Below are 23,147 nucleotides of genomic sequence, written 5' to 3' on the forward strand. Positions count from 1 at the left end.
GGCTAACTGAGGCCGGCGTAGGTACCCCTCCTCACCTTTTTACCTGCGTCAGCTTCCACGCGTTGTTGTGTGTTAGCATTTTAGGCCCACACAACAGCCGTAAACCCAAAAATTTACAAAAAACAACAAAAAAACTTAAAAAGTTATAAAAACTACTGTATAAAAACTTAAAAAGCTTGAGAAAAAAACTCGCGAAACGGTGGTAGGAACGTCCCAAAGTCTGCCGAAGCTCGAAGATCCAGCAAAAATTGACAACGCCATCTTGAATTTGAAGACTAATTTCTGAGGTAAGAATTTCTCGCTTTCTTCTTGAATTACTGGATATCTCCTTCTGACAGAAACATCTAGTGTATCTTTGACGTCTACAGCGAGTGATTTCATAAAAAATTGTGTCATTTTTCGTCCGGAAAACGTCGAAATACTTGCCACAATATGGATGGATTTCCTAACACTAACCATCCAGAAAACGCCCACCGAATATTTAGCGAATCGCTACCAAAATCTATTACTACGAGCCCACGAATTACGATTTTCCTTGTATATTTTGCCTAGAGATTAGTCCTTAGTTTAATCCACAGAAGAGGATGTTGTAAGAAACTGGAATCTGTTTGAAAATGTCGCAGTTTTTGTGGAATTGTTCCAGCAGGGCGATACAGGAAGTGAAAGCACGTGGTTCGCCTCGTGGCCAAAGTATGAAATTAAAGTGGCTGAGGCATAAAATTTTATACGTGCGTTTTGTATAGTCGACTTTGGACACGTTTTCTCTGACAACTACCCAAAAAAACTCCTACATTTTTCAGATACTTTAGAAAGTTACTAAGTCGCATAAATTTTGACTGACATAACGTTTTGGTCGAGTGCCTACAAATTATTTTCAAAGGCAGTAGTTGTCTGCGAACAGTATATAGTCTACCCCTACCAGCTTGTCTTCAATGACAATGTAAAATTTCTTTCAGATTTTGTCATAAAACTTATTGGTAAAAAAGAACATCTGTACTATTTGAATCACGAAAATGAAACTACACTTCTCTAAAATTATGTGACTCACCATTAAAAAATGCCAATGACTTCCTTTATTTTCAAATCCTGATGTGGTAAGGCCACACCAATTTAATTTCTTGGTTAACGGATTCGCCGCTTCATTTTTTTCTGATTTGCAAATAAAAATAAAAATTCAGAATCAACTGCAAAATGCTCATATTTTGCCCTGAACAGTTGAAAACAGTCCTTTTCTTACTACTTGTTACAGTCATTCCATCTTTCAATGCAGTAGTATCATTGAAAGTTCAAAATTCATTGTTTAAATTTTGAACCAGCCTGGTGTGTTGACTTCATGGCTCCTATCTTACCATTTTGGGCCATAATACGATGCCAAGGCCTGTTTTTATTTTTATTTTTTTTTCGCCCGCCCACTCCATTATTTTTCTAGAAAAATCCGTTAACCAAGAAATTAAATTGGTGTGGCCTAAAGGGAAAAAAATCCTGGTTTCAAGGCAAAATTCCAACAGACAACAATATGAGATGTTGAATTCATTGTAATCACATCAGACTACATCCTTGTTACCCACCCACAACTGTTATTTGTATAACAATGTGCGTGTGGTGGTTGTCCTTCCTTTTCACACAGATTTTTAATTACCTGTCACCCCAATTTTTAATTGTCTGACGAGATCATTTCAACAGTTAGTACAGTGATTGACACAAAGTGTTAGAAATTCTATCCTGAGAAAGTAAGTACTTGTAGATTAGTAAGTTCTATGAGTTTTTAAACACCTCAATCCTTTGATAACTCTGGTACTTGAAGACATGACAACAAGATACATAGATATATCTCATGTTCTTCTCTGACCTGGTATTAGGTTACTTGAGCCTAGGAAAAGAAATTTTGTGTTTCGTGTTTCCCAACCGACTCTAGAAAAAAATGCTGACCCTAGCCATATTTTTTATGTGGGCCCTTGCAAGCTGTAAGGAACATAAATTCTTCGAGTTGATCAACCTTTTCTAGCTCCATGATCTGACACCTGAGTGATGAAACATAGTAAAATTGGTTATCCAACATTGACATTGAAAATATAAGTGTCCTTGTGCAATTTTTATGTTGTTAAACGGTATTGTGTACAGTCAAACCTGTCAAGGTGACCACCTCTTCAAGCTGGCCACCTGGCCATGGTGACTGCTTTTTCTCAGTCCCAAAAATTTTCCACATTAACACAAGCATTAAGCAACCTGTCCAAGGTGACCACCTGTCCATGGCCAACGCGACCACCCAAGTTGGGTCCAATCAAGGCCTGATACCTGCCCAGGGTGACCACATCATTTAAGTCTAAAAAAAGGGGGAAAAAAGATAATCCCTACCTATCGTCCATACTTTTTTTTTAGACTGAAACAAGAAACACAGCATTTTTTTTCCTAGGCCTTACTTAGTAACTAAGTTGGTACATCCACCAGTTGTTTGTCATTTTGTACATCATGCATAGCCTGGACATTTTTTTGTTTTTTGTTCCAGGTCACATACACTTGAGTACAGATCACCATGAACCCAGGCGGAGGTCCCACATACCCGTGTGCGTCGCTGTACGTCGGCGACCTTGACCCCGACATCACGGAGGCCATGTTGTACGAGAAGTTCTCTCCGGCCGGCCCCGTGCTGTCCATCCGTGTCTGCCGTGACATGGTGACACGACGCTCTCTCGGATACGCCTATGTCAACTTCCAGCAGCCAGCTGATGGTTCTTACCATTTTCTTATGGTTTTCTTACTATTTTATTCTTGTTCTTGGTAGTGCTGCGTATCGGTTCACCGGACTTGGATCCGGACTTGTAAAATGTTTAGGTTCAAGTAAAAAAAAACTAAAAGTCAAGAACCGAGCAAGGACTTATTACCAAAAAAACATTTCACATACCCCTTTTCTTTCCAAACCACCTAAAACCATCCGTGGATTGCAATATCTTTGCTGCAAAGTGAAGAAAATATTGCCATCGGGAATGCCCTGTACCAGATATATTTCACCTGTACATGTACCAGTCAGAATTTAGGGAACATGGATCTTACTAAAACTGTCAAGTAACAATTCGGCCAATATTTCTGTTATACTTCATAGGTGGTTACAAACACTGCAGCAAATGTAAATCCACATACAACTTCATGTATTGTACTGGTAGACATCAGAAATACCTGCACAGCTACAGTCTTACCTGCACTAACCTGCATATGCAGGTGGTATTTCAAGCCCTGCCATATAATCAGGCAAATCTATGAAGAAATTCGTGCCGACATCCTGTTTTTGGCTGTTGTGTACACATAAAAGTTGTTCATGTGTGGAAAAATTGCCTGTTTGCTTGAAAGTTTGTGTGGCACAACTCAATGTGACCTTTCACCTTTCGCAGCTGAGCGTGCCCTGGACACCATGAACTTTGACACCATCAAGGGTAAGCCCATGCGGATCATGTGGTCCCAGCGCGACCCCTCGCTGCGCAAGTCTGGTGTCGGAAACGTCTTCATCAAGAACCTGGACAAGTCTATCGACAACAAGGCTATCTACGATACCTTCTCAGCTTTTGGCAACATTCTGTCTTGTAAGGTAAGACTGGTGTCTTAGTTATACTACAGAATATACTGTCTCATTTTCTTCTATATGTAGTTTCATGCAGTTAAGCTAATTCCATGTATCAAAGCATTTATTTCCAAACTTGTTTCACATAACCGGTAAATCTTAGCTTTTGGCAGCATTCTGTCTTATACTACAGAATAAACTGCCACATTTTCTTCTGTATGTTACGTTTCATGATTATAATTCCATGTATGAAGCGTTTATTTCCAAATTTGTTCCGCATAACCAGTAGATCTATGTACATGAACATTAAGAAGCTATGTAACACTGAGCTGTAAGGTTTGAAAAAAGTGGGAAAGACAGCTACTCTTTTTGTACATACATTGGGATCTTAAACATGGTCAACGTGTAGCTTTCCTGAAACAAGGGACCTCTGGCTTCATGTTCTGAGAGGACGTCCTAACCAAGGCTAGGTACTCATTTTCACCTGAGTAAAGTGAGGAAATGGGTGTTCAGTGCCTTTCCCAAGGCCACACACAGCACTGGGGCCTGCCAGGGATTCGAACCTAGAACCTTCGGATTCTGAGTCAACAACCCTAACCACAAGACTATCTTTCTGTCTTCTACCATCAACAGCTCACATCACAACTTGGCTCATGTTGGTAAAATTGGTTGTGTGTTGTTCCACACAGGTCGCTCAGGATGAAACCGGATCCAGCAAAGGTTTTGGTTTTGTGCACTTCGAGACCCAAGAGGCCGCTGACGAGGCCATGGCCAAGGTCAACGGCATGATGCTCAACGGCAAGAAAGTGTAAGTGTTTGTTAGGTCAAAGTTCAGCCGCGTGGGTTTGGTGATGATTCGATGACGAGTCTGACAACAATCTGGTGGAAGTTCCTTCCGACCAGGTTTTATTGTGACGACACGTACGAGGCATTTGTCTGAAAACCCCATAGTTCTAAAAATCAACTCTAACCATTTTGGCGCCACAGATCTAACAACCAGTTTTCTGTTTTTTATAACACTTAGGCCATACCAGGTTGATTTGTTGGTTCTATGATTTTTTTCCAGAAAAAATATGAAGCGACAGGAAAATAACATAAAAATAAAAACAGACCCAGGCATCCTGTTATAGCCCCAAATGCTACGATAGGAGCCATGATGTCAACATACCAGACTGGTTTATAATTCAAACAATGAATTTCAAACTTTTTATCAAACCACTGCATTGATAGATGGAAAAACTGTAACAACGGACTTCCTTCAACTGTTGGGTCTAAAATATGAGTAATTTGGAGTTGATTCAGAGGCTGAAATGTTTGTTTTTTTTACAAGTAAAAAAAAAATGACGCAGGCAAATCCGAGAACCAACAAATAAATTGGTTTGACCTAAGTGTCATTCTCGTTCATTCTCTCATTCAAGATTACAAAAGTGCATGTGCACGTCACTAGTGTTTCAAGCCATGATATATTGATAATCATGTTGTTTATGGTACTGTTGTTTTTCTCTACAGGTATGTAGGGCGTTTTGTGCCCCGCAGCGAGCGTTTGGCCGCCATGGGAGAAGCCCAGAAACGTTTCACCAACATCTACGTCAAGAACTTTGGGGACAAATGGGACGATGACAAGTAAGTTTGATGTAAAACTATGTACATGTAAGGATATATGTAAGGATATATGTATATAGACTCTGACTCAATTCAGTAACTAAATGTTCATGCTTGTGGTAGGACTCCTATTGTATAACCTGTATCTTGTTACATTTTGACCTGTATGACTAGGGTGTTCAGGACAAAAATTGTCTTTTGTCCTAGGATATTGATTCTTATATCATTTGAAAGGGCAAGTTGTAACAAGTAAAATGTTTTTGTTTTTCCATCTTTCTATGATGTATGGTTGAGGAGTGCAAAATTTTCATTTCTTGGAAATTGGGGATTTTGGTCACCAAGACTGACCCTGATCTGTTCCCTCTATGAAAAGACAATTTGAGTATTTCATAAATAAGCAAATGCTCAAACAAACAAACAAACAAACAAATATGGCTTAGAATGAGCAGTAAAATAGCTTCAGTTTTTGGAGCTTTAAACCCCAAACTGGCTATTTTTTTTTTATAGGTATAAACAGAAATTCATGGCGCAGAAATAACAATCAGTAAGCAGAAAATAAAGACGTAGAAAACAGTGATAAATTCTCCATGTGTACAGAGTTGATGTTGACAATGTTTTTTCCCAAGACTGCGTGATGCCTTTGAGAAGTACGGAAAGGTGGTGAGCGCCAAGGTGATGACAGACGACATCGGACACAGCCGTGGCTTCGGGTTCGTCAGCTACGAGGAACCAGACTCCGCCGGAAAGGTACTTCGCGTTGATCCAGATTCTCTCCTTGTGTCAAGTCTTAGAAATTAGGAGCCTATTTGTTATGCATCTTTCCAGGGAGGGAAGAATTTTAGAATCATGATAACTTAATTTCTAGCTATTTAAAACAAAAGTCAAACTATAGTCTAGTATAGAAACGAATTGAAGATAGTTCAAGATAACATGAATTGCTGTTATGTTGTTTGGTCAAATTTGTTTGGCATCTACATAATTTTTTTCTAAATTAACACTGACAAAATTGTTGAAACTTTCTGATTAGTAGAACTTTGACAAAGTTGTTAACAAATCTTTTAATTGTTCAGGCCTGTGAGGAAATGAACGACATGGAGGTTGAAGATGGCCGCCGCATCTACGTCGGGCGTGCCCAGAAGAAGGCAGAGCGCCAGGCAGAGCTGAAGGCCAAGTTCGAGAAGATCAAGCAGGAACGTATCCAGCGCTACCAGGTACGGTCTGCTTCAGATTGTGGTACAAAGAACCTCTTTGTTAATGACAACCAGATAGTTCAGAAATCAAATTCTAAATTCTAAAGGTAAGAATTGTTAGATAAAAATTCATACATTAGGCTACACCAATTTGATTTGTTGGTTCTCGAATTTTTTTCTGAAAATATCTGAAGCGACAGGGCGAAAAGAATAAAAACAGGCCTAGGCATCCTATGATAGCCTCAAATGCTATGATAGGAGCTATGAAGTCAAAATACCAGGCTGGTTTGTAATGAATTTTAAACTTTTGCATTGATAGATGGAAAAACTAACAACTTTGAAGGGAAGGGACTTCCTTGAACTGTTGGGCATTTTCAAATATGACCATTTTGGAGTTGATTAGAGCCTAATTTTTTTTTTTTGTGGGGTGGGGGGGCAAATCAGAAAAAAATGAAGTGGGCTAATCTGTTAACAAATTAAATTGGTATGGCCTTATTGTGAGTTTAAAGACTTGTAGCATTTCTGTGGCAGTTATGATTGATAATGTAGTGCAAAATTTCCTCTATTTTGTTCTTTCATTGATGATACGGATTGTAAACCTCATCATCATCATCATTCATCCTCCGTAGAGGTGGAGCATACAAAGTTAGTTCGCCACAACTGTCTGTCATACATCACTGAGAAAAGTTCATGTCCCTCCAAGCCAGTTTCAGTTTCAATAAGTTTCTTAACTGTTATGTTTGGGCGTCCAACTCTTCTCTTACAGGTATCAGGGTTCCAGAGTACTGAATTGTAAACCTAGTGCTATTAAATATCAAGTGTTAGAAAGTTTTTTTTTTCTTTTCTGCTTTCCCAGGGTGTGAACTTGTATGTGAAGAACTTGGACAGCACCATCGATGAGGAAATCCTCCGCAAGGAGTTCTCACAGTTTGGGACCATCACATCCTCAAAGGTGAGTGCTAGAAAGATTAACTCGTCACCAGATTCATTCATTTATTCTTTCACAATGTAGCCCTAGTAGTAAAATCTTTCTATTATACTGCTGGCATTGCTTTTTTGATATGTTAAAGCTGCTTTAACAAGACAACTGGTAGTTTTAGGATGTCCTTGGATGTTAAGCAGTGATTCGTGTTCACATTATGTAGTAAAAAAATCTCTTCTTTAAGCTTGTTATTGAATTTGCTTAATTCAGAAGAATTGCCCAGTTGGTCCCCGGTTTGACCTCAGCATAACCTCTAACTCTCAAACCCCCCTCCCCCCAATTCTCTAGGTGATGACTGAGAACGGACGGTCCAAGGGGTTCGGTTTCGTGTGCTTCAGCTCTCCCGAGGAGGCCACCAAGGCCGTGACGGAGATGAACGGCCGTATCGTGGTCTCCAAGCCGCTGTACGTGGCGCTGGCCCAGCGTAAGGAGGACCGTAAGGCCCAGCTGGCGTCCCAGTACATGCAGCGTATGGCAGGGATGCGTATGCCGGCGCCACAGCCCAACCAGATGTTCCAGGGTTCCTCTTACTTCATGCCGTCCATGCAGCCGGTAAGTCTGGTCCCTTTTTTACCTCAATTTATCAAACTTGTTCTGATCAAAAAGTTCAGTGGCTGTGACAGTGTGAAGTATAACAATTCATTGCATGTATCAAGTGCAGTGTTCTGCAACATTGCAGAATGTCAAAAATTTTTTCTGCAATTCGGAAATACTTTCTGCAAAAAAGTCCAGATCTAAACCCATGGCATATACAAAATTGCATGTTGGCAAACATTTTACATGCAATTTGAAACATGCATGCAAAATTGCTTGTATCTTGTCTTAGAGTCAGTATTAAACACAAAAGCTTTGAACAATGAACACCGTTGAACCCCTTACCTGATTTTCTCAGTCTGCAAAATTGTTGGTTGCTTAATTTTTGTTCCGCAATGTTGAAAATGTATCTGCAAAATGCAGAGTGCAGATGGGTATTTCTAACACAATCTTACCCATGTAGCCGTAAGAAGGCTAGCCGACTGCTGCTTTTTCTGTGCGTGTTTGTTTGTTGTTCTCTATGTTTACATGTTTGTTGTTTACCCCTCACAGCGCTACTTCCCCAGCCAGATGGCCCAGGTGCGTGCCAGCCCGCGCTGGCAGCAGACCGCCCCGATGCGCCCGGGTGCCCAGGCCACCGCCTTCCAGGCCATGCCGGCCGCAGGGTCACGCTTCCCCACCGCAGCCGCGCCACGGGCAGCCGCCGCAGCCGTCAGACAGGTGACCCCGCAGGCCATGGCCCGCACCACGCAGCCACCTGCTCAACGCATGGCAGGGAGAGGTGAGAGGTCACACACACGGAGTGGTTTAGGAATTTTAGGAATTTTAGGAATCTTACCTGTACTTGATAGGCACTGTCCCAAGTGCAAGTATGGTTGATACGGTTGACTCAAAAGACCTTTGAGAAGTGAAAAATAATATTTTTGTTGTTCCCTTACTAGCCTTAAAGAAAGTCACAAAATTTAGACAGCAAAACTAGTGAAATGGGTTTGGTGATGATTCGATGACGAGTCTGACAACAGACTGGAAGAAGTTCCTTCTGACCAGGTCTTTTTGTGACGACACGTACGAGGCATTTGTCTGAAAACCCTACAATTATCAAGAAGTTCCTTTCAATTGAAGTGGCCTGTTTATCCCTTTTGACCAACGAAGTGGCTTCTTATCCCATCTGACCAATGAGATGGCTCGTTTCTCCACGTGTGACCAATGAAACAGCTTGATTTCTCAGCTGTTGGTTTTGACCAATGAAATGGCCTGTATGTCTCATCCAACCAATGAAATGGCTTGTTTCCTCCCAGGTGTTGCGCCAACCCAGCAGCCCCGTGTGGGAGTTGCCGCCATGGCCAACCAGCAGCCCCGTCCAGGCTACAAGTACACTGCCACGATGCGCAACCCGCCCAGCGGGGGCCAGCCTCAGGCCATGAACCCGTCTGTAAGTACAGATATCACCGTTTCACCATACAACAGGCCTTGGAGATCACACTTCTAGAACCTGTAACCTTACTACACCAAACAGTGAAGATATAGCCCAATATTTTGTAAATTGTACCTTTGAATTGGGATTTAAAGTTTGAAAAGAAAACAAGGCGGATATGATATTGTACAGTCAAAAACCTAGAAAATGGTTGAAGTAGACTGGACCACTGAAAGTGGCTACAAATGGGCATGTGGTCATTACACTGAGTTGGTTACTTGTGAAGATAAATTCAGATTTTTAACTGGAATTTAAGATTGTCTAGATTGAATTTGATGTTCTTGAGGTTAGCTGTTCTAGTAAGGTTAGATATGGTAGGAGTTACTTTTTTCCAAGGCCTGTTCAGTCTTTGCACCAAAAATTCAGTCACCACCCGTCATAAGTGTGTAGCAGTCCAAAGTTTAGCAAGCTGAATATGAACCAGGACTGTACCATTGTTCTTCTGGGTGTGTTCTGTTCTCATCTGCATGTATTGTTGTGGAGTGTAGACACGTGTCTCTCTCTTTCTATCTCTGTCCCTTTTCTCCCCGTATTGTAGTGTTTTCGTCCGGATCGGAAGCGTCGTAATGCATGTTGTCAGTCGCTTAGCTAGGTGTCCATCGTATTCTAGCTCCAGTTTGTTTCTTTGGATTCTGAGCCATGCAGAATAGTCTTGCACTTGTCGATAGCGAAACAGTTGGCATTTGAAAATGTTGGAGTTCTGATTGGCTGTGAGTCACATGGCCCCTGTAACGGAGTTTGAAAAGGCATTGGGAAGTTCAAAAGCTTCTGAGAACTATTTCCTGAAATTGTGACAGACGGAAAAAGAAAAGTTTGCTGGATGCCAGACTATTCTGCATGGAAGCAATTCTTGAAGCGAAGCTGTGCTAGAGTAGGCTGGGTTCCAGGCTAGGGACTGGTGGAATCTCCCAGAAGAAGTTGTATAAATCCTCATGTCCAACATGAATGCCAGTCTTCTCTAATTCTTCGTCAGGAAGAAGCAAATGGAATTGAAAGTTGACTAGAAAGGGGAAAGGTAAAAGAAACGATTCCCTTACTTTGGCATGACAGTCTCTCCTAACTTTGGACTGCTTGACTGTGTTCGTTAAACGGCTTTAAAAACCGACCATGTTCAAAATGGTCAATTCCCGGTTCCTTTGTCCGAAAATATTGCATCATGACTTATTGTGCAATAATGACAATCTTACATATACAATAAAAGAAATGACAGAATCCTAAGAAAAACAATTCCCAATTTCGTCCAATGAGACATCCTGCATGTACATTGTTGTAACTTGAAGGTTATAAAAAACATAGCCACAAAAGTGAAGAAACTAATTTTTTGGCCTAGAGTTGAGAAAAAATGGAGAGGAAAAAAGGTGATCTGGCATGAGTGTTGGATACATTGTAATATTCTGTGGTGTTGACCAGAAATCGTGGAATTTCTGTCCCTTGCTTGACTCCATGTGAAGACCACAATTCAGTAAACACAAAACGAAACTTACCACCTGACTCCGAAAAAAGAAGGAAGAGCATATTTGCGGTCTTTTTAAATCCTAACAAATTGTAGCTGTCAATTGAAATCTTGTTTTATACTGGTAAAAATATGTATTGTTTCCAGTGTCTGTACCTAAATTTCACACACATTCAGGAAGAAAAAAGCATCTGAACAGTCCTCTATATTCTGACTTCAGAATTTTCTTAAAAGACAAGTTTGCAGTGCTTCTACCCAGATATCTGAAGGACCTGAACAAGGTTCAAAAGTCCTGTTTTTTGTCTGTACCTAAATTTCTTCAAACTTCTTTTCCAAAAGACAAGATCCCAATGCTTCTATCTAAATTTTACAAGAAGGAAGGATCTAAACATGTCAAAAGTCTGTTTCCCGAAGCTCGGTGGGAAACGTTTTTTTTTCCGTGGAGTCTAGCACGAGGCGGATTGGTGTTGACTCTCTTCTGTCCTGTTCCCTCTCCTTTTCCCCCCTCCCCACCTCCCGGCTTCTGTAGGTCATGTACCGCCCGGCTTCGTACGCACAGTCCAGCAAGGTGCGTCCACCCGTCCACATGTCTCTGTCTACAGCATTCCTCAACAAGCCTCTTACATATACTGTAAACCTTGAAAGATTTGCAGTAACCCACAAAATCCTAACACCACAAATATGGTGCATTTCACATTAGTGCTGCATACCTAAACCCACATTTTGGTTCAGGTCTGGATTCAAATCCAGAGGTTTAGGTTCAGTTCTGGACTCGTAAGTCCGGACCCAAACCCATGGCATATACAAAATTGCATGTTGGCAACCTTGCAATGTTGTCGGTGAAACTTTGGCTACGTAACATGGAGGCCGGTACTTGACGATGCCCGATGGCAATGTTTTCTTAATCTACAGAAGGTTTCAGGTGGTTTGGAAAGAAAAGGGGTATGTGAAATGGCCTTTTATGGTAATAAGTCCGGACTCGGTTCTTGACTTTTAGGTTTTTTTTGGACTTGAACCTAAACATTCTTACAAGTCCGGATCCAAGTCCAGTGAACCAGTTTGCAGCACTATTTCACATTGGCTAGTACTGTAATACAGAATGTTTTCAACCATTTTCAATGGTAGATTGTATCATGTATGTGAAAGAGGCTTGACCATCGAGTGTAGAAAAGTGTTCAGGGACCTCTCTTGAACAACTTTGCTTGGGTTGGGTGTCGGGAGTTAGCAGTTAAAAAAAAAGTGCTCTTGCACGATATGAAGGTTTTTTTTGGGTTTGGTGATGATTCGATGACGAGTCTGACAACAGACTGGTAGAAGTTCCTTCTGACCAGGTCTTTTGTGACGACACGTACGAGGCATTTGTCTGAAAACCCTACAATACTTAAAATTCTATCATAAACAAAACAGGTAGATATCAATTTTGTAAAATCACACTTTAAGTCAATGGTTATAATACAAACTTAACCCTGGGACAAAGAAATTCTCCCAGCATATGACATCTTGTTCAAGAAGGTCCCTGGTTTCTTCCTAAGTCTGTGTCTTCTCTTCTGTCTTCTTTGCATCTACATTTGTGGAACCGAGCCATTCTTGTCTTTGTTGGATGTCCTTCCATGTCTACTAGTGTTGTCTGTATACCATCTATACCAACTGACCATTTCTTTGGGAATGTGTGCACACACATTATTATACACATGGGGAGCTATGAAGCGTATACTTTTTATGGATAACAAAACAGTTAACCAAATTTAGCTAGCAGGGCTCGAAATTCATTTTTGGGAATAGGTGCACTGGTGCACTCAACCTTAAAAATTGGGTGCACCGTATAAAATTAAATAAGTAGAATGTCAGCAAAAACTTTATTTCTAAAGATAGCACTACAAGAATTATTTGTTTTATTTTAAGTAGTAAGAATATGCTGTTTTTTTACTACCAGTATATATTTGACATCTTTACGAACGTAAAAAAAATATGAGAATGTCCAGTGCACCCACAGAAAGAAATTGGGTGCACAGCTCCACATTTGGAGCACTAAGGTGCACATGCACCCAGTATTTCCAGCCCTGTCTAGTTTTCATTTGTTTTAAAAGTTTAAACATATAATACAACATACATTTTATTATTTATTCTGGCACATGTACAATTGTAGTACCTTTACATTGTAAAATATTTGGGTGCACCAAAGTCCATACAGACCTGTATTTTCACTAGTGGTTGTCTAATCCCCCTCCTCCGTCCCCCCTCCCCCTACCCCCCAGGTCCAGGAGCAGTCGACCCCCCAGCAGGCTGTGCATGTGCAGGGACAGGAGCCCCTGACGGCCTCCATGCTGGCTGCAGCACCACCTCAGGAACAGAAACAGATGCTGGGAGAACGCCTCTTCCCCCTCATCCAGGTTAGTTACCAGTACCTAACACTAGTGATGCATACCTAAACCCAATTTTAGGTTCAGGTCCGGATTCAAGTCCACAGGTTTAGGTTCAGTTCCGGACTTGTAAGTCCAGACCTAAACCCATGGCATATACAAAATTGCATGTTGACAACCTTGCAATGTTGTCTGGGTGAAACTTTGGCCACATAATATATATAACATGGAGGCCGGTACTTGACGATGCCCGATGGCAATGTTTTCTTCATTTTGCAGCAAAGATTTTGCAATCTACAGAAGGTTTTAGGTGGTTTGGAAAGAAAAGAGGCATGTGAAATGGTCTTTTATGGTAATAAGTCTGGACTCGGTTCTTGACTTTCAGCTTTTTTTGGACTTGAACCTAAACATTCTTACAAGTCCGGATCCAAGTCCAGTGAACCGGTATGCATCACTAACCAACAGTTTTCAACAGTGTTAGATTATTATTAGCTCCTTACAGTTAGAATAGAAATATACATACTTTCCGAAAATAGAATTGTTCAAACATACTGTGACATCCAAGCGCTACGATGTAAAGGAAAAACTATGTTAATTTTTTTTACGTGTTTCAAAAAGAGAGAAGAGATCCTGTAGTTAAATCCTGTAGATAGATAGATGTAGCACAAAAATGTAACAATTGTTTCTTCTATTCTTGTACCACACTGATGCACCTGTGTGTTAACCTGTTGTTGTGTTGTTGTTGTTGTTTACAGAACAGCCACCCGGATCTGGCGGGTAAGATCACTGGTATGCTTCTGGAGATTGACAACGCCGAGCTGCTGCACATGCTCGAGTCCCGCGAGTCTCTCAAGGCCAAGGTCAGCAACGTTCTGTTTGTTTGTTTGTTTGTTTTGCACAACTAGTAAACAGCCTTTAGGGTTAGGTGTAGCACACCAGGCCTCAAAATTAACTATATTCTTCCTATTGTCCCAGCATTGATGTAGTTGTTGTCTGATACTGAGCAAGTCTTCCTGTTTCCCCCTGCAGGTTGAAGAAGCCGTGGCCGTGCTTCAGGCCCACCAAGCCAAGGAGCAGGCCGCCCGCGCTGGCGTCGCAGAGTAACAGCGCCCCCTACCATCCACACCAAGTTTCGCGAGGAACCTAACGTTAAAAACCTAGAGTAGCAAGCAAGCAAGTAATTCCTTCCCGTGGAAAACTGTACCCCGAACTGGGCGAAGAGATAAAATGGAAAGTTGACGCATGGGTAAAACTAAAACTTTTAAATGCAAAAATAGCGTTAGCCGAGTGTGAATGAGTGTTTTACAGTTCTGAACCTATTATACCTTTTGTATGAAAGCTGTCAATCGAAACATCTCCGTGTCTATCAGGCCATATGAGAATTTTTTCCATGTTTGTTCCTTTGTTGTTAACAACCTCTTAAAGCAAGGAATGCCTCTTCTTTCAAGAACAGAAGTGGAGTTGGCAGGATATTTTTGTAGTAAAATCCAACAAAACTGATAAAGACAGCCAGGATGCCAGTGAGATGGTAAACTAAGCCTGTATTTCTACACGTACCACTGTAGTTGTCTTGGTTATTCCACATCAGAGTGTTTTTAACAGCAGCTGCGTTCTACTACTACTAATCTGCATGGGTTTGTTGAAGTATTTAACTGGTCATGATTGTTGAGAAAAAATAATGTTGGACAGTTTTTTAATCATTTATAACATCCTAGGATCACAGGGTTGAACTGTTAATAGCTTCATGTTTCATTATGCTATTTTTGTAAAAAAAAAAATTGTAAAACTAATCTTACGTTTGAAAAGGTGCAGCCAGGCAAGGCGTACAGTTTTGCGGGAATGATAGTCGTAAAAAAAGACCAAAAAAATCGTAAAACACCGGAAAAAAATTTCGATCTCAAGCAGAAGAGAAGAAGAAACCATACGGTAACTAGAGGAGGCATAAAAATGGAAAAAATGTATCAAAAAACACCGCAAAATACGTTGAAAAAAAGGGAGACGATCTTGTTGGGAAACTGCGGCGAGGTCAGCTCTTGGAATGAGTGTTATCTGAATAACCGGTGTGAACATGTGTTCTGTTTTGTGTTGAGGCTGAAAGATGCCTTGAATGTGAACCATCAGCAACTTTGGGAAGTAAAACTACTGTTTCACACCAGCACTGTGTCTCTGTCTTGTTCTCTTGTATACATACTGTACAATGGTTAGGGCAGGATTCTAGATATTGTAAGATACATGTACTTAGGGTTAGAAGGATATGATCAACACTCAGCAGGAAAGTTGATTGTGTTAGTAGCATAAGCTAAAACTTTTTTTCAAACATGAAAGATTTATCTTTTTGGGAATTGGGAAATAGACAGACAAAGGGGTTTGAACGTTTTGGCATTGTTTGTCAATAATGGCAACAATCAAAATCAATAACAATACATACCTAACAATTTTCACAAGGCAGATATTAAGTCATAAATGAAAAGTTTCCTTTGCGTTTTACCAATTAGAAGTGATCTTTGTCTATAAACATGGAGAACTTGATTATTGTTTTTGCTCAATTTCTTCTCCAAACAGTGACCTATGACTTGACAAATGACATGATTTGTTGAAGCCTGTCACCATGGTGACGTGTTGGGTTACATAATATCGCAATTTCATGGTCTGCTCTGCTCCTGTCACCATATAATAGTATTACATGTATGTGAATGTGTTTGAGTGAGAATTAACAGAGCAGACCATATGCAAAGATAAACATTATGCATTTGCTTTGCAAATGTTACCTTAAGTTTCTAGTTAAAAGTTCAAAATTCATTGTTTAAATATTAGCCCAGCCTTTTGTGTTGACTTCATGGCTCCAACTATAGCATTTTGAGCTTTAATAGGATGCCTAGACCTGTTTTTATTTTTTTTGTGCCCTGTCGCTTTTTTTTTTTTAAATCCGAGAACCAACAAATTAAATTGGTGTGGCCTTATTCTACAACGGAATAAAGTCCTCGCGAAAAAGCAAATAAATTTACAGTTGATAGGAAAATTGGGCAAGAGTGATATGTTTCATACTGTGGCCACATAACAGCTTATTCTTGAAAACTTTTATTTGTGAAGCTGGCAGTGGTATTTTCATCCTTTTTTTTTTACCGAGATTGACATCAACGTTAGTATCCTTCGTAATTAGATAATCTAATCGTCCTTCTTTGACACATATAAGTGCCTGGCATCGAAACGGGCCGGGCGGTCATTGGTCGTCATAATTAGATTATCAACTTCACATTAATTATGCACGGCCGTTCTGCACACCTGTGTAAAAACAGGTTGGTATCGTCCGTTCAAAATGGCGATTTCGTACGACGGGAATACTCTGGGCTGATTTTTTCACAACTTTCTGGGTACTTTTAAACGTTTTCGTCGGTAGAATGTCTTCATAAATGTGCAGCAGAATGTTTGGGAGTTTTCGCCGAGGATTTGTGCCGTTCAGGTGATGTTTTGAGGAGAAAATGCGGATTTCCTGACCTGGCGAATTTTGGAGAAGACAAAAATGGCGAGACAGTTGGGAAGAGAGACGACTTCGCTCATAGTTTCAGGTAAACCAGTACATTTTTTGGCTGACATTATTCCTTAGGAACTAGTACGAACATGTCAACATATTCCGTAAGAAATGAACTATTTCTGTACTAGGTAGCGACCGTTCATAATTTTACATAGGCTAATAACAAAAGTCCATCAAGTTGCCGCGTTTTCAACAACATTTTCAATGTGTGGTGCACTTGTAGAGTGTATGTGCATGTCTTTTTTGTCGGTTGTTCAGCGTTTTGAGGTTATATTTGTCGAAAAAAATTCTGCATTGACCAAACCATTTTCTCTCTTTATCTCCACGTGGTTCAAAACACGTGTTGGAATGTGGCCGTGTAACGTTACATAATTAGTTATTTTTCCCGCCAAAAATTTGCGTAAACAAGATGGTGGCCCCAAAGCTTCAGTACATGTACAAAGTTGAGTTGACCATACTTTGAAATTCGTTCTTCATTATCATTGGCAATGTATCATTTATAATTTAAAAGCTTGCTCGTTTCCTTTTTAGAGTAATTCTGATATCAATGAATAGTAATGATCAAGCCCACATATTTCTGGCGCAAACACTACAGATGACTATTCTTGAAGGTAGCATGGAGGTAGAAGAGAATTTTGCGTATTCCACATAAAGTTTCAGTTGGTCATTATGTAGAGTTTTCGTTTAGGTATGTGTTTGTTTTAAAGTAAAGATATTTAAGGTGTGTGTGTGTGTGTGTGTGCATTGCTAGTTTTTAATTTGAGACAAGTGTCCAACTTATAATGTTATGTATGCTTAGATGAAGGCTGATGCAGTAGTGAGAACTTCTGTCTGAACCTGACAAGACAGACTGGACCAGACCAGATGATTTGAAGACCCAAGAGGAATATCAGGTGAGAAAAATCCCAATTATGCATTTTACCTACCATTTACTTGATATTATTTGAGACAAGTGTGTAACTTTTAAGGTCTGCATAGTTAAGTGGCTGCTGACTGATGCAGTACTGAAGACTCCTGTCTGAACCTGACAAGACAGATTGGACCAGATGATTTGAAGACCAGAGAGGAATATCAGCCATATAATCAGGTGAGAAAAATCCCAATATGACATTTTACCTACAATTACACTGTATTTGGTCTTATTTGAGACAAGTGTGTAACTTCTAATGTCTGTATAGTCAGGTGGCTGCTGACTGATGCAGTAGTGAGGACTCCTGTCTGAACCTGACAAGACAGAGTGGACCAGACCAGATGATTTGAAGACCCAAGAGAAATATCAGGTGAGAAAAATCTGAATTCTGCATTCAACCTATTATTTACTTCATGTGTTTGAGACAGTGTGTAACTTCTAATGTCTGTTATAGTCAGGTGGCTGCCGACTGATGCAGTACTGAAGACTTCTGTCTGAACCTGACAAGACAGATAGGACCTCACAAGATGATTTGAAGATTCAAGAGGAATATCAGGTGAAAAAAATCCCAATTATGCATTTTACCTAAAACTATTTGGTCTTATTTGAGACAAGTGTGTAACTTCTACTGTCTGTATAGTTAGGTGGCTGCTGACTTATACAGGAGTGAAGACTACTGTCTGAACCTAAGAAGACAGATTGGACCAGAAGATTTGAAGACTGGTACCGAAGAGGAATATCAGGTGAGAAAAATCCCAACATGGCATTTTACCTATAACTATTTGGTCTTATTTGAGACAAGTGTGTAACTTCTACTGTCTGTAAGTTAGGTGGCTGCTGACTGATGCAGTAGTGGTGAATTCTTCATAAACCTGACAAGAGAAGATTGGACCAGACCAGGTGATTTGAAGACTGACGATGACTCTCAGGTGAGAAAAATCTGAATTCTGCATTCAACCTACTATTTACTTTGTTATTTGAGACAAGTGTGTAACTTATAATGTTTATATAGTTAGGTGGCTGCTGACTGATGCAGTAGGGAGGACTACTGTCTGAACCTGACAAGAGAAGGTTGGACCAGATGGGTGATTTAGAGATACAAGAGCAAGATGACAACAACAACATCCACAGGTGAGACAATGCTTTAGAAAATCTGTTTAACTCTAGCACTCTTCCCTTACGTCTTACACTTCATAAAAATAACACACATGTAGCAAAACATCTTTCAGGTTAATTTTGTGTTCGCTTACTTGAATAAATGTCTGGTATATAAGCACTTGTCTACATTTCTAGGAAGAGGCAAAGTACAAGGTCACAAGAGTGCATCTTTACCTGGTCCCTGTCCTGAGTGGGAGAAACGTGATGATGGACAACTTTTGTCCACACCAGACCAAATGATGTCTTGGCAAACCTGTTGACTTGAAGACACAGTGAAGAGTTTGTACAGGTGAAACAACGCTTTACAACTTAAAACCTTTTTCTGATTTGTTACAAACCCTGAGGCATAACACACAACCAGTAATGTGTTTAAAAACACCTTTCCATAGCCAAACGCTTTCTATAGCTATTCAAGCATTATGATTACTAGTATCTTTGATGGTTAGTCAGTGTTATCTAAGATGTTTTTGCATCATACTACAGTAATTATCCTTTCATCCTTAGTTTTGCGTTTCTTGACGTTCCTGTCCTGACTGGGAGAAATCTGTGATGACGGTTGACTTCTGTGTAAACCAGGCCAGATCAGGAGTTTGTACCTGTCCATGCAGGTGAGACAATACTTAAAAACTTCATTTTTCCTTTTCTCTTGGATGTATTATGAACTGTGGCATAACATTCTGCCAGTAACAGTTACTAAACACTTTTAAAAACCTACATTTTTGTACATGTATTCAAGCAACTTTTACAACTTACTCCTGTCCTCACATGTACTAGTATGTTAAGAACTCTAACGTGTAAAATGCTACAAGTACATTGTAACATGTTTAAAAGCAGTTTTGTGGAGCCTAACTCCTTCAAAGTCTATTCAATCAATGGGATAGTTGAATTGCATGATGTTTTTCCATCACACTTATTATCCTTTCATATTGTTAGGTGTGTCCCGAGGGTCGGCTGTCTGTTCTGGGAGAAACCAGTTGACTTGAAGATGCAGAAGGAAATGAAGACAGCGGGCACAGTTGTGACTCACTTGTGAGTATAGTTTATTTGCTCAGCAACACACCCATGCTAATACATAATCCACTTGTTCAGTCAGTAAATCTTGCACTGCTTTTAATTACACAGTATGTCACACTTTTCTAGACCAAAAGACATCTTCACATCTTCAAACAATTAGTCCTACAAAAGAGGTTATAGTGTCTCCAGTATAACCTCCTTGGTCCCACATTGCACTTTGTCATGTGAGATACAGTACGTCACACTTTTATGGATTCCTTTTGCAGCGCATTGGACCTTTAAATGCAACATTCAGCTACAACTTATCGTCGTAAACTTGCATGTTGTATGATATACATGTAATGTCATGCTTTAGTAAGACCAATTGCTGTTGTCAGTAGTACAGTGACTTTTGTCCCTGTCTTCAAGTTGTGGACCCGAAGACCGGATTGCAGCTGAGGAGGAAGAACCAGACTTTGTAGGCAGGACTGCGTGAAAGAAGATGGGGAGGTGTGAGTATGGTTTCTTTGTTAACACGAGACAACACTCCACATGCACACACTTGCACTCACATTTCTCTTTTTCCATTTAATGTTTATTGTAGCCGGCAACTTCAATTTCATGTTAAGCTTAGCGACACTGAAAAATTGTTCATTTGTATGGTTCAATGCCAAATTGCCCCTAAATTGTTGCTTGCAGACCTTTACACTTAAATTCTCCTGCCGAAAAACTTCGTATCTTAGCTGGCCGCATTGATTCCTTAGTCTTTGTATCGTATGAATGCCAAATTGGCCCCCAAATTGTCGCTTTAGACCTTTCTGTACACTTAAATTCTCCTGCCAAAAACCTGCCTATCTTTGTATTAATTTCACACTAATTCCTTGTTCAGTCCATTTTCCCGCCCAAAAAAAATTAATTGGCACCCTCACCTGGCTAATTAATTGGATTAAGTTTTCCCGCCAAAAAACTTAGTATATAGAGCACTCTAACCTTGAACTTGTGCCTCCCTCCCCACTCTTCCTGCCCACTTCTTCCACAACTCAGAGTATGTTAGTTACACTGTTCTCTAGACTTCTTCGAACATGTAGTCACCACACTCTTCTACACAAACACTTTGTTGATCGAGTGCAGTTTTTCCACCACTTAGACTTTAGAATAATCTCTCGCTCTCCTGGTCGGTCAATGCACTAAGTGTACTCCCCGGGGGATGTCTTTTCGGAGACATTGATGCTTCGACACATCAGTATACCAGTGCAATTGACCGACCAGGAGAGTGAGAGACTATTCTAAAGTCTAAGTGGTAGAAAAACTGCACTCAATCAACAAAGTGTTTGTGTAGAAGAGTGTGATGACTACATGTTCGAAGAAGTCCAGAGAACAGTGTAACTGAGTTGTGGGAGGGGGGCACAAGTTCAAGGTTAGAGTTGTCTGTATACTAAGTTTTTTGGCGGGAAAACTTAATCCAATTAATTAACCAGGTGAGGGTGCCATTTAATTTTTTTTTGGCGGGAAAATGGACTGAACAAGGAATTAGGACAAGTTTTTTGGCAGGAGAATTTAAGTGTACAGAAAGGTCTAAAGCAACAATTTTGGGGGCAACGACAACAATGCAGCCGGCTGTAATACGAAGATTTTCGGTGGGAGAATTTAAGTGTAAAGGTCCAAAGCGACAATTTTGGGGGCAATTTGGCATTCATATGATGAGGATGACTAAGAAATTTAAGTGTAAAGGTCTAAAGCGACAATTTTGGGGGTAATCTGGGATGCATACAATATGAAGAGGATAACAATGTGGAATTCATGCAGCCGGCTTAGGTGCAAAGTTTTTCAGCGGAAGAATTTAAGTATAAAGGTCTGAAGCAACAATTTAGGGGCAATTTGGCATTCAAACATACAATGTGAAGAATTTTTCAGTGTTGCTTAACATGAAATTGAAGTCGCCGGCTACAATAAACGTTGCATGAAAAAAGAGAAATGTTAGTGCAAGAGAAAAGAGAAATGTGAGTGCAAGTATGTGCATGTGGAGTGTTGTCTCGTGTTAATAAAGAAACCATACTCACACCTCCCCATCTTCTTTCACGCAGTCCTGCCTACAAAAGTCTGGTTCTTCCTCCTGCTGCAGTCCAGTCTCCGGGTCCGCATCTTGAAGACAAAGAAAAAAAGTCACTGTATTGACAGCAGTTGGTCTTACTAATGCAAAATATTATGTCACGCAACATGCAAGTTTATGACAGTAAGAATGGAGCTAAATGCTGCCTGTAAAGGCGGGAAAACTTAAATCCAACTAGAAAGGCCAATATTTGCTTTGGAGCAAATACAGCGATGGGTTCACCACATTTTACGACATGGCAGGGAAAGAATGAGAAACACAAGGGAAAACAATGATTTACATTGATATAACTATAATATGAAGTAACATACAACTAAAACAACAGTTGGATAGCTATTCCCTACTTTATTGGTTAGGATTTTTAATTGCATAATGCAAACTGTTGATTTTCAAAATAAATAAAAAAACGTTCATGCCCCGCATTCCAATGCTGGAGCAGAAAAGCTTGAAATACCTACCAAAACACTTGAATAAAGACATACTGTCAGTATGGAAATGCTCTGTGCAGGTGTTAATCAAGTTAAATCCCAACAGCCAATCAGCAAGAAATGCTCTGTGCAGGTGTTAATCAAGTTAAATCCCAACAGCCAATCAGCAAGAAGTATAGAGGAAAGCTGCATGCCTATTGGTTGATGCCCTGCATTCCATTGTGATGACTCATGGTAAACACGGCACACTAACACAGTAATACATTTGATATAACACAGCCAAAAAACTCAAATAAATCCATTCTAAAAGCCTGTATCACAAAAATTTAAAAAACGCCTAGGGGTATTTGCCCACTGTACCTCCATACCAAATTTCAGGACCTTAGGCCCTAAAATGAAGAAGCTGAATCCATTTAAAAAATGGCAGGAGAAGAAGGAGGAGAAGGAGAAGAAACATCAGAAAAAGCAATATGGGTTCACCACCACTTCGTGGTGTGGTGAACCCATAATTAAATATCTACTTTAGGGTCCCAATTATGCTGAGTGTTTTTGGCAGGCAGGATTTCAACAAAAATTTTTTTTGCATAATTCATCAACCAAGTGTTCAGGTCCAATGTGACAATTAAGTTTTTTGGTGGGAAAATTTAACTCAAAAGTGCTGGCAAATTTAAGTTTGGACTAGTATTTAACTTGTGTGTGGTCTGTTGTTTTCAGTTTGCTTCAAAATAGTCAACAATCAGATAATCACTACAAACTATTCTCCTCAGTAAATTTTGAGCACTGTACATTATATAATTTTCATACTTAATTGCAGAAAATTTCCTATATACAAGTAGCGGCTTGGTAATACGTAACATGTGACGAAAAC

At 40.1% G+C, this 23,147-nt stretch overlaps 1 protein-coding gene across 2 annotated transcripts; it reads left to right on the forward strand.

Annotated features, from left to right (window-relative positions):
* On the forward strand, positions 1-15,303 carry LOC109476270 (polyadenylate-binding protein 4-like). 2 transcript variants are annotated; one of them, XM_019777154.1, is made up of 15 exons: positions 1-287; positions 2,507-2,729; positions 3,387-3,580; positions 4,243-4,361; positions 5,063-5,176; positions 5,782-5,902; positions 6,226-6,366; positions 7,202-7,297; positions 7,616-7,879; positions 8,414-8,642; positions 9,160-9,293; positions 11,318-11,356; positions 13,044-13,178; positions 13,904-14,008; positions 14,178-15,303. In XM_019777154.1, exons 2-15 carry the CDS (start codon positions 2,534-2,536, stop codon positions 14,250-14,252), a joined length of 1,962 nt encoding a protein of 653 aa, XP_019632713.1. In that variant the 5' UTR covers positions 1-287; positions 2,507-2,533; the 3' UTR covers positions 14,253-15,303. The 2 variants fall into 2 exon arrangements, with proteins under 2 accessions (XP_019632713.1, XP_019632714.1); XM_019777155.1 differs by lacking the exon at positions 11,318-11,356 and having other exon boundaries at positions 2-287.
* Positions 15,304-23,147: the final 7,844 nt, after the last annotated feature.

Source organism: Branchiostoma belcheri, unplaced genomic scaffold (genome assembly GCF_001625305.1).
Source record: "Branchiostoma belcheri isolate BF01 breed outbred unplaced genomic scaffold, Haploidv18h27 scaffold37, whole genome shotgun sequence".
In the NCBI taxonomy this organism is placed as follows: Eukaryota; Metazoa; Chordata; class Leptocardii; order Amphioxiformes; family Branchiostomatidae; genus Branchiostoma; species Branchiostoma belcheri.